The sequence below is a fragment of the Sceloporus undulatus genome, chromosome 4, assembly GCF_019175285.1.
Source record: "Sceloporus undulatus isolate JIND9_A2432 ecotype Alabama chromosome 4, SceUnd_v1.1, whole genome shotgun sequence".
Taxonomy (NCBI): Eukaryota; Metazoa; Chordata; class Lepidosauria; order Squamata; family Phrynosomatidae; genus Sceloporus; species Sceloporus undulatus.
The window spans coordinates 85108789-85120414 of record NC_056525.1 but is presented as its reverse complement, the minus strand read 5'-3'; the positions used below and the strand labels follow the sequence as shown (position 1 = coordinate 85120414).

At 40.4% G+C, this 11626-nt stretch overlaps 1 protein-coding gene across 1 annotated transcript in view; it reads left to right on the top strand.

Moving 5' to 3' along the window:
- The first annotated feature begins 1359 nt into the window (after positions 1–1359).
- PLPP3 (phospholipid phosphatase 3) overlaps positions 1360–11626 on the top strand; it is an 84202-nt gene continuing 73935 nt past the window's right edge. The window contains exon 1 of the mRNA XM_042461650.1: positions 1360–2026. Within this exon, the coding sequence (XP_042317584.1) occupies positions 1888–2026 (139 nt within the window). The 5' untranslated portion in view covers positions 1360–1887. The remainder of the gene's footprint in view (positions 2027–11626) is intronic.

Below are 11626 nucleotides of genomic sequence, written 5' to 3'. Positions count from 1 at the left end.
ATATGGCCATTTCATCTGTACAATCAGTATGTAGAAAGCTCTTGTAGCACCTTTGAGACTAACTGAAAGAAGTTTGCAATATGAGCTTTTGTAGACTTAGGTCTACTTCCTTTACTAAATGCATCTGAGGAAATAGACTTTAGGAAAGCTCATGCTGCCAGCCTCTTTCTTTCAGTTAGCCTCAAAGGTGCTACAAGAGCTCTCTACATAATGTATTATTATTAATAACAACAATGTATTATTGTTATTTTATAAAAAAAGAAGTTGGCAGCATGAGCTTTCACAGACTTAGGTCTACTTTCTGAGATGCATTTGGTGGAGTGGAAAGCTGAGGACAGACCTATATATGCTGTTAGTATGTGGATTTTGAATTGGAATGGACATTCTGACACACTGATGGCTTATATAGGTCTGTCCCTGGCTTTCCACTCCCTCAAAATGCATCTGAGGAAGTAGACTGAAGTCTAGGGAGTTTATCATACAAAGAAGATCGGTAGTTTATCCCATGAATATTCTGGAAAAATCAGGTAATTACACAAAACAATTTCACACGATGTCACACAAAACTTGCCATTAAAGTGGTCACAAATAGCTTTATCACACTAGTGAGATTCCATGGGAAAACGGACTTAAATGAGATTTAAAGCAAAGAAAACCCAGAAATGCCTAAAGTTTATCACATGACGTCGTAGTTAACGCAAAGTTAATCCAAACGCCAAGCAGAGAAAACTGACAGCTTTTTACTTTCGGAACAACCCAAAAGTAAAAAAAAACTGCCGATTTTCTCTGCTTTGCAGATTAACTTTGTGTCATTTCACTTGGGCCGTCTCCTAGGGTGATAAACTAACCGCGTTTGCAAGTTTGGTCTAAATCCAAATGTACTTTAACTTTTGTTTTCCCGTGGGAACTCACTAGTGTGATAACACTCAGAGAAGCATTGATGTGGATCTTTTTACTTTTGGGATTCCAGCGATAATGCATTTCCAATATTGCGTGATTTCCGCTTTATTTGTGGGGTACTTTCAATGCGCTTTGGTCTCCCTTTAATGCCGAAACTAGCCCTGGTGTGATAAACTCCTGGGACAACTCCTGCTGCGAACTTCTCCCTTTCAGTGAGTCTCAAAAGGGCTACAAAGGTCTCTCTCCAAAGTCCACCTTAAGAAGAACCCAAACAGCACCAAGAAAAGTGCAGAAGGAAGGGGTGCCTTTTCTCCTTGGGACGCTAGGGGCTTCCTTGCTGCTGCTTTCCTGGAGCCTGGTCCTCCTTTGCCAAAAGGGGAAAGAAAGGAGGAGGGGGGGGGTTGAAGAAAGTGGGCTTAAAGTGATGTCGATGTCAGTTTCAGGAAAGGGGGCTGTCCTTGGCTCCTCCCGGCAGCAAGAGGGCTGGAAAAGAAGCCCAGGCAATAATAAAAGTGCAGAAAGAAAAGCCAGCTGGCTTACAGCTTCGCCTCCGCCGGAGCTGCTGGGGAAGTTACAGTGGGTGTTTCTGCAAGGCTTTGCAAAGGAGCTCCTCCTCAGCCCCAGCCCTGGATCGGTCGCCTCGACTTCTCCAACAACTCGTCCTCCCCTTTGTATGATCGGAGAGGAGGGTTTTATTCCCCTTCCTTCCCCATCGCCTTGGGTCTTCTTTGAAATAGCAACAAAGACTCAGTAGCAGCAAGACTTGCTGGTGGCAGAGAGAAAGAGCTCACCGATTTATTTCAAGCACCAAAACTTGCTACAAAAACTATCCATCGGGCAAAGTAACCAAAACAAGGAGCGATTTCTTTTTTCCTCTCCTCCTGCGAAGGGAGATCCGGACCTGAGAAGAAGAAGAAGAAGAAGAAGCCCCTCTGGCCTGGATTTCGCCCTTTTCTCTTGCCCTTTCTCTCCTTGGCGAGGCTCAGCATGCAGAATTACAAGTACGACAAGGCGATGGTCCCGGAGTCCAAAAACGGAGGCAGCCCGGCTCTGAACAACAACCCCAGCAAAAGCCCCAGCAAGAAGGCTCTGCTCATTTGCCTCGACCTCTTCTGCCTCTTCATGGGTGAGATCCGATGGGCCTTTTTCCCTCTCCTTCTTCGGCCTCAAAGCCAAGGACTCTTCTTCTTCTCCTTCTTCCTTCACTCCATTTAACTCCCTTTCTTCGGATGCCTTTTTCAACAACAACGTCGCACAAACTTTTCCCTCCTCTTCCTTTTCTTTTTACTCTTGTTGGAAAACTAACCAAACCTCTCTCATTTTTCTTCCTCTTGGCTTTGGATTTTGGGGGGTCTTGCTCTCTTTCCTTGTCCTCCCCCCCTCAGACTTTGAACCATGTCCTTTTTGCCCCCCTTCCCCCCGCCCTCTTTTTTTTATGGTTTACGAAGGACTACCCCCCCCCCCCGAAAGTTGTCATGTTGTTAAGCTGTTGTTGTTTTTTAATTGTATAAATTGATAACCTAATATCCCTGCAGTTTTGACATTCTTCAAACCGTCATTTTACCTATACCTATATATAAATATATATTTTTGATAGTAAGCTTTAACATAGGTATTAATATTAATATATATCTTCTTTAGTTATTTGTTGGTTGTTCAGCTGCTGGAGGAAACCCTTTGCCCAGTCCATTCTTGCCTGTTTTGCGTATTAGAGAAATGTGTGTCTGTTGTGTGTTTGTGTGTGTCGTTGTGGGAAAGAGGCACCCCAAAATGTAGGGCATTGGAGCAATAATGGAGGACACCAGCAAAGACAAGTTCCAAAAGTCATGCTTCAATCCCAGGGATGCTCCAAATGGAGGGCGTTTTGGGGGCATGAAGTGGAGGACGTGTCCTGGAAAAGGAGGACCTCTGTGAGTCCCAATGCTCTCTTTTCCTCATGGAGGGAGAGGAAAGTTAAAGCTTTGCTTTAAAATGGTGGGGGAAGGAGAGAGAGAGGGAAGCTTTGGGGTGTTTTAAACTTTGGAAAACTCCCACAGAGAGGTCTGGAAAGGCGGAGTGAGGGATAAAATGGATGTCCAGGCGAGCCTTCTGTGTGTAAACAAAAGCATTTCCCAGAGTCCCAAGGAGAGGCAGCTGGTTGCATCCACACACAGTAGAAACTAACTCGGTTTGAGAGCACTTTAACTGCCATGGCTCCATGCTCTGGAATTCTGGGAATGGTCGTTTGTTGGGGCACCAAACAAATAAATGGAGCCATGGCAGTTAAAGTGCTCTCAAACCGAGTTATTTCTCCCGTGTGGATGCACTCTAAAGCGAGGTTGGCTTCTTTCTTCTTTCTCCTCCTTCTCCTCTTCCTCCTTGGAGCCTCTGCTCTGAAGGAAAGGGTTCAAAAGGTGGTCCTCTGGAGGGTGTCTGTGGTGAGGAAAGAAGGTTTGGTTTTTCAAAGGAGGGAAGGATGGAGCCGCCTCCAGAAGAAAGAAAAAGACCCAGCGGCTGCCAAGCTTTGAAAGTTGGTTGTGTGAGGGAAAAGGTCGTCGAATGGCCCCTTTTGCGGGATGAAAATGGAGCAGTGCTAAAGAGAGAGGAGGGGGCCATTTGGAGATGGAGGTTGTGCCTGTTGTCGGGTGCCTTCAAGTCCTTTCCGAGTTTTCTTGGCAGGATTTCTTCAGAGGGGGCTTGCCTGTGCCTTCCTCTGTGGGAAAGCATCTCCCCTGTGTAGACATATAATGCAGTTTGGCTTTGCCTTGCCTTTGAGGGTGCATCTACACTGTAGAAATAATGCAGTTTGGCACCACTTTTGAGTGCTTTGCCTTCCTCTGTGAGGGTGCATCTACACTATAGAAATAAGGCAGTTTGGCACCACTTTTAAGTGCTGTTGCTGCATCCTATGCAATCCTGGGGTTTGTAGTTTTACAAGGTCTTTTAGTCCTTCTTTGCTAAAGAGGGCTGGTGCCTCACAAAACCACATATCCCAGGATTCTGTAGGATGAAGCCATGGCAGTTAAAGTGGTGTCAAGCTGCATTATTTCTACAGTGTAGATGCAGTCTGAACCTGACAGAATGTGACTTGCCCAAGGTCACCCAGTGGGTTTCCATGGCTGAATGGGGATTCGAACCCCGGTCTCCAGAGTCGTAGTCCAACACTCAAACCATTACACTTGGGTGGCTCTTCAGAGAAAGAAAAGTGAGACCTAAAGCTTGTGAACAAACCTTATAACACTTCCCGGAATACCCCAGCCAGATGCTGATTGGGGGATTCTGGGAAGCAAGGTTTAAAGAGTAACTTTTCCAAGTTCTTGACCTGTCAGTGAAGATTAGAAAGCAGGTTTGTAGTAGTTGTTAGGGCTGACATTTTCTCTCTTGGTGTTCCAGGGAAGTGTGTTGGGGTGTTAAGTACTTTTACACCAGGGATACACCTGCAAAATAGAGAACCCCTTATGTTTATATATTATAAAAAGTTATGTGACTTAAATACAGTGGGTGACCCTGCATATTTGGAAGTCCATGTCTGAAAAGGTATTTGTTTTTGAGATTTCTGACTGCTACTGTTTGGAAAGAGGAATCTTGCCAGAAATGTACACACACATTTTTGAAAAGGTGACAATCCTAGTATGATATAACTACTTAATGGTGGCATAGGCTTTCATGGACAACAGCCCACTTGATCAGACACAGAAGCTATTCTGAGAAGGTGGTGGGTATACATGAATTCAGACTTCTGAGTTTATAAGGCAACTGAACATAATGAAGACCTTAAGAAATGTCTGGAAATCCTGTGCATGCCTGATAAACATCTGTTTGCAAGAACCTTGCAAACCACCAACGATAGAAAGGTGCTTCTCTGTCTGAAAAGATTGTTTCTTAAGACTAAGAATTTTGCAAAGAACTTTCCAGAACAAACACCACTGCTCCTATGTGGTGCCCTTTATCTCTTGATAGCAAAGATACAATAGTGAATTGCTCATTGACAGAGCCAGCTGTAGAGAAGAGCAAAAATACTTCTCATTCTATCCCCTCAGATATCTTAATTCTGCAGTAATGCTAAGGGTTTGAAAAGGATTGCTCCTTTTGAAGTTCTCTTGTGTGTCCTGACTCTTACTGTTGTCATTTTTAAAGACTTAGGGGTTTGTGAATTTTAGAGCAACATTACAGATACCAAAAGGAGCAGGTCTGTGCAACATGTTGAATCAGAATAATGATTATTTCACACACTGAAACAGTGTCAGCCCTAAATTAACCACACTCAGCAGGGAGTAATGCCCCACCTGAGCTTCTTGATGTGTACTTGTATGAGATACATGTTTTCAGTGACCTGTTTGTGTCATCCCCACTTCATATGTTTAGGCTGGTACAAATTTGTAATATGTTTTATTGTAGTTTATGCTGGTTGAGAATTTGGCTCTTCTGAGATGTGTAATTTGCTTGCTGCTGTCCAATTTGCACAGTTTGATGTGTATATTATAGCAATGTATGTGTATGCTTAGAGCAATTACATCTTAAGAGCAGAATAGCTTTACTGAAGACTTTCCCAAACCTGTTGCCCTCCAAATAGGTTGGACTGCAAGTCTCATTTTCCTCCCTCTGCAAGTTTATTGACTATGCTGGCTGGAAAGGATGGGTGTTGTAATTTATTTGCTGGGTGCGAGCGTATTACTTGCCTGGGAGCAAGTGTTAAAATATTTATGTGGAAGTAGAACATTGATATGTTCCATGCCACTTCAGATGCTGCATTTTAATATAATTTGTCTATGCAAGGTTTTATTCTATGAAAGGGGGTTTATCTGTCATGTCTCTGCTATGTATCATCTGCTCATAAATATCTAAACAAGAACCAGGATCTCTGAAGTATCTCCAGGTCTGATGCTCATTTCTTGTATGGTGGAAAACTACCATGTTTGGTAAGCTAACCCATATCCTTGAGTGTCACTGTCTTCAGCAGTCGAGTAGTAATTGCCACAGCTTCCGAACATCTGTCTTCTTGACAGGTACACAACAACAAACTTAAATTCAAAGAGTTCTTACTTTGTTGTCAACTTCAGTAGATGCACTATGAAAAGGTGTTGTACTCAATTGGATACTGTACTTCTGATAAATAAAAACAACATTTTGAAATGCTTTGCTTAACAAGGGAAAAGCTTTATCTAGCAGAAAGAGACTGCTTTGAGAGCAAAACCATCTTACAAATAGAATTTAAATGTAAAACAAATGATTTAATTATCTATACTTCTTCCTGTCCTCTACTGTAATGGAAATGCTTTGTTATAGGCGGAAGTGTAAGTAGTAAAAGGTTGTAGCTGTAAGCAGAGTCTAGGGGGCGCTGTGGGTTAGTAGATAAGGTACAATTCACTGTAGGATGAAGGAACTGAGTTCCAATCCAGTTTCCTAAGTGTGGGCAATTTGTAAAGTAATGCCCATTTGTTTTCGCTATATCAGTTCTGGTTTCTAAACAACACAGCCTATTTAGTGTGTGAGCATGAGAGATTTTTTTTAAAGAAGCCATATGTTATCAACAGAGTAGGAAAGTGAAAACCACAGGTATATGCATATAAAGCATTAAGCTGTGGCTGACAGCATACAATGCATCATTTGCCAAAGTCCAATGGCAAGTCTGAAAATACAGCATATCTACAGCTTGTTCTCTTTCCCCCAAAATAACAATATAGATATATTGTTATAAAGGTAAAGGTATTCCCCGTTGTCAAGTTGTGTCTGACCCCATAAGCTCATCTCCATTACTAAGCCGAAGAGCCAGCATTTTCAGAGACTACTCTATGATCATGTGGCCAGCATGACTGCACAGAATGCTGTTTACCTTCTCACCAAAGTGGTATCTATTTATCTACTTGCATTAGCATGCTTTTGAACTGCTACGTTGGCAGAAGCTGGGACTGTTATACAGGCAGGTTATAACTGGTTTATTGTGGGCTGAAGCTTTGTATATGCAAAAATTTCTTATATAACTAAGAATGTGAAAGTGCTAGGGTGCTAAAGCCACCTGCTCACAGAACAATCAAATTAACCAGGTATGAGCCCAGAAAAACAACACATTGCTTGACCAATGACAATATTAATATGGGTATTGGATGTTTAAAAACTTCCTAGAACATTATATTCTGGTGTTGTCACTTTAAGAACAACAGCAACAAAAATGATTTCAGGAATCATTGAAGTCTTAACACCTATTTAATTTTCTGGGAGTGAACAAGATACAGGATTAGTCAGTCTGTGCAATCTCATTCTTCTCTACCCTAAATTAAATCCTGCTAAATTAAATGACCTAACCTCTATGCGAGTGTGTACAGTATAGCTTTGTAGTCTTTAATTCCTGTAAAACAAGCATAGCAGCTTCACTTCTGTTTGAAAGAAGAAATACTCAAGAGACATCCTGGCACAAAAAGCAGTAGTTCTTAAAGTGGTGTTACACATTTTGCCTTCCTCTTGCTGCACTGCAACAGAGTAATTTAAAACTGTAATCTCATGTGTGCGTCTAACAGAGTTCAGTATTTGAACAAAGCTAGAGAAGTGTGGGCAGGGCAGACTTCATAAAGAGCAGCCCTTGCACTGATGAATTAGCAGTTACAAAAGAAGAAGTATAGAAATAGTAAGGCATATTGTTAAAACATTTTGTTGTGAAACCAAAGGGAAGAACAATCTGTTAGTTTCCATGAAAGAAATGATTAACGTAACAGCATAAGATGTTAATCACCACAGTCTTTAAACTGTTAGTTTCTGCTCTGAGGATATTTTTCTTCATACTGTGTTTAATTTTTTATAGAGTTTATTGCTCATCTGGATTCTGTTATAAGCCTTCAATATATCAAGCAGAGAGATAAGACTTCTTGCTTTGTAATCTCACACAAATAGGGGCCTTTGCAAAAAGTACTGTTTTCAAAGGGAAAAAAATAAAACAATTTTATAGGTACTACATTATATAAAACTAATAAGTAGAATCTTATCAGTCACTGGAACCTGCCATATAGTGTGAGTCTACACTGTAGAATTAATGTAGTTTGACACTACTTTAAGTCCTGTATTGCCATCCTGTGGAATCTTGGGATTTGCAGTTTTACAAGGTCTTTAAGCCTTCTCTGCCAAAGAGTGCTGGTGCCTCACAAAACTACAGATCCCAGAGGGTGGAACCATGGCAGTTTAGATGGTGTCAAACTGCATTATCTCAACAGTGTGAATGCACCCATAGTGAGTCAGACCATTGGTCTATCTAGTCCAGTACTGTGAACTGACAGCAATGGCTCTCTGGGATTTTAAGCAAGATTATTCAAGTCTTACCTTGAAATTGCTGGTGTTTCCTTGTAATTGTTTTTTGCCCAGGTACTGATGAGGCCTGACTGTGCTCTGCTTCCAAAATCAAATGAGATTGGTGTGTTCAGGGTGGCACAGTGATATGTTCACCTTACCTTACTTCACATAGATTATTCAGCACTGGGAGGATATCTTCTCTTTATCAGAATTTGGAAATAAAACTACTTCTCATTTGAGGCTGCTGTCCTGAACACACTTGGGAATAGGACAAGGCTTGCTGAACACATTGCAGCTTACTTCTGCGTAAACATGTGTAGGTTACTCTGTGGGCATAATAAAAATTCCATTCAAAGTCCCTAGCACTGGGTTTTGAAAACTTTTTCCTTGACCAAGTCTGGCTGCAGTCCCATAACATGAATGGGGGAACCCTAGGCCCTTTGATTGAATCCAGCTCATAGCTTCCCCAGATGGCCATCATTTGGTGATTTCCCAGCTTTCATACAGGCTTTCCCTATTCTAAAAAGTTGAAATGGCTCTTAGTTAGTCAGTACCAAATGTAAACTAAAATATGCTGGTATTTCTAGTCCCATCTTCTTTGCCCTTGCCACACACCACTATTTTTGTAATATAACTATGAACTTCTCTGATAGTGAATATGCTCCTGAAGCTGAAAGGGAGTCCAATGTGTAGCTCCTGTATAACACCTACATAGGAGTAAACCCCATTGAATTCACTGGAGCTTGCTTCTGAGTAGACATATGTAAAATATAACAGCAAGATAATAGCATGGTCAGTGTGGGAGAAAATAGATATATTTCTGATCTCATTCCTACATTGCTGGATTTTTATTCATTTACACCAATTGCCATGAAGCTTATTAATACTCAGAATGAAAGAACCACACATTAATCACATTAACAAAGAATCAGTTGTATTTATTAATAAGAATTACTTTCTTATAGCCCAGTCCTATTCATGTTTGTTCAGATATACTCCCATGGAGTTCAATAAGACTTCCACTAGAGTGTTTACAGGATTGTGGCCTAAGAATTGTAAACACTTATAAGTCCCCCTGAGCTCTGTGGGAATAGGACAGTAAAACTTCTGTGATATTTAGACTGGCAATGATACAAATGAATGTAAGAAACTTAAGTGAATTACATTTCCTGTGAGCATCCCATTAAACACTCATACTGGACACTTCACAAAGATGCATCTGCTGTCCAGGCCTTGGAAGAGTTTTAGCATTCTTTCCTTCACTGAGACGACAGTATCAGGAAATAAAGATTATATGTAGTTTCTCCTCTCTTTCCCTGCATGAAGAATGTAGTTTCAGCTTGCAAAGGACAGTATGGTTACAGGGTCTTGTCACTAATCTTATTACAACAGTGTGCAGGCCCTGTACTTATTCAAATTCTTAATGAAACTACTGACTCCCCCAATTGGGGAAGTACAATATGTACATGCCAGTTTTAAAAAGTGAGGATTATACAGTCCTCCTTCTATTTTCGCGGTCTTCAGACTCGTGTCTCTCACTTATATGCGAGGGATGAATGGAGGGGGAAAGAACGGGGCGCACCCTGTGGCGCCTGGACCCGTGCCTATATTCAAGCCAATGGATCTTGAATATAAGTGAAATACCTTTTTGTTTTGTGGATCCCCCGTGAAAAAGGAAGGGTGACTTATTATTCAATTTATGGAATATAAAGGTGCTATAAAGGCTTGCTTTATTGCATATTCTTGCAAGCCTAGCTCTGGAGGGAATGTTTTAAACATGCACAAGAAACCATAGCAGATATTAAAACAAAGGAGAAAAGTGATCATAAGTAGACAACTGCATAATATGAAAATGAAGATGAACAAGTAACTCAAATATCTCCCATGGGGTAAATTGATTCTGTGATTAGCCAATAATTAATTAATTAATTCCCGCTGAGTCCAGTGGAACCTGTGCCAAGGTCAACATGTAGATAGGATAACACCTCCTGCATGCTGAGAACAAAGCTTGTTTAGGCTTCTTCAAATGGTATATTGACAGAAGTGCAGTTTTTCTCCAGTACAAAAAGTGTTGACAGGGTTGTAGCCTATATTTGAAAATGCCGGAGTCTAAATATTTTCCCACAAGATTTTAAATGGGCTTGGTTCAGACCTGATCCTAACTTGTCATTCCTTTTCATATCACCTTTAAAAGCAACATGTGTTTTTCAGATAAGGAAAAAGATGAGCCTGCTAGAGGAGATGAAAAGTCACTTTAAAAGAGCCTTGTTTAGATCCAGTGGATAGTAGGAGAAGGTTCTTGATATTCCAGCTGAGTCACAGACAGAGTGGCCTTGGGCAAGTTGCTATTTTGCAACCTTACGCTTCCAGTCTGTGTAAGGATGTGATTAGGGCAAATGAGGTTAAAGATGTTGAGATGCTTTAAATATTCAGTCTGTACTTCCATATTATTTCTCTCAGACACATTTTGTTTCCACAATGATCACACCCAATCATGGTAGAAATCAAGATGGTAGAATGTATAAATGACTGTCTATGGTAGTATTCAAAGATATAGCCATTAGTCTGTAGAAACAGTATGTAGAGAGGTCTTGTAGCACCTGTGAGATGAATTGAAAGAAAGAAGTTGGCAGCATGAGCTTTTGTAGACTTAAGCCTACTTCCTCAGTTTCATTAATGGAGTGGAGATGTCCATAGCTTACCACTCCACCAAATGCATCTGAAGAAGCAGACTTAAGTCTATGAAAGGTCATGCTTTTAATCGTTTGAATTGTTTGTTTTTTAAACTTTGTATTTTTAATGTTTCACACTGTTTTAACTTAGACTTTTTAAATTTTGTTAGCCACCTTGAGTCCCTCTACTAGGAGGAAGGCAGTACATAAAGAAATATAATAATAATAATAATAATAATAATAATAATAATAATAATGCCAACTTCTTTCTTTCAGTTAGTCTAAAAGGTGCTACAAGATTTCTGTACATACTGTCTATTGTAGCAGTTATGTTCAATCTGTCCTGTACATGTATTCCCTGAATTCTATATGTACTACCTGGGGTTAGGTATCACTGAAGTCCATGGAAAATACTTCTGAATAAAAAACATGATAGAGTTGCATAGTTCTACTAATAATTTGAAAACTATAGATTTGTAACATTTTTCTCACTTTAGCATCAATTCCTTTTCTGTGTACAGTGTTCCATTTTAGTCTTTACACAAACTGATTTTATAGTGTTGTTTCTTTAAAAAAAAACAGTTCTAAAAACAAAACTTGTGTTGGACTATTGTTTTACATAGACTACCTGGAGCCAGCTAACTGCAGGAAAAATGGTCTCTTGGATTTCTTATGATGGAATGTCAGCAAGAAATAAGTATAATTAGTGCTTATACTTGCCCTTCCATCCAGTGTTAATAATTGTCATTCCTTTTATATACTCCCAGTCATTAAGAAAACCCTACCACCACCACCAC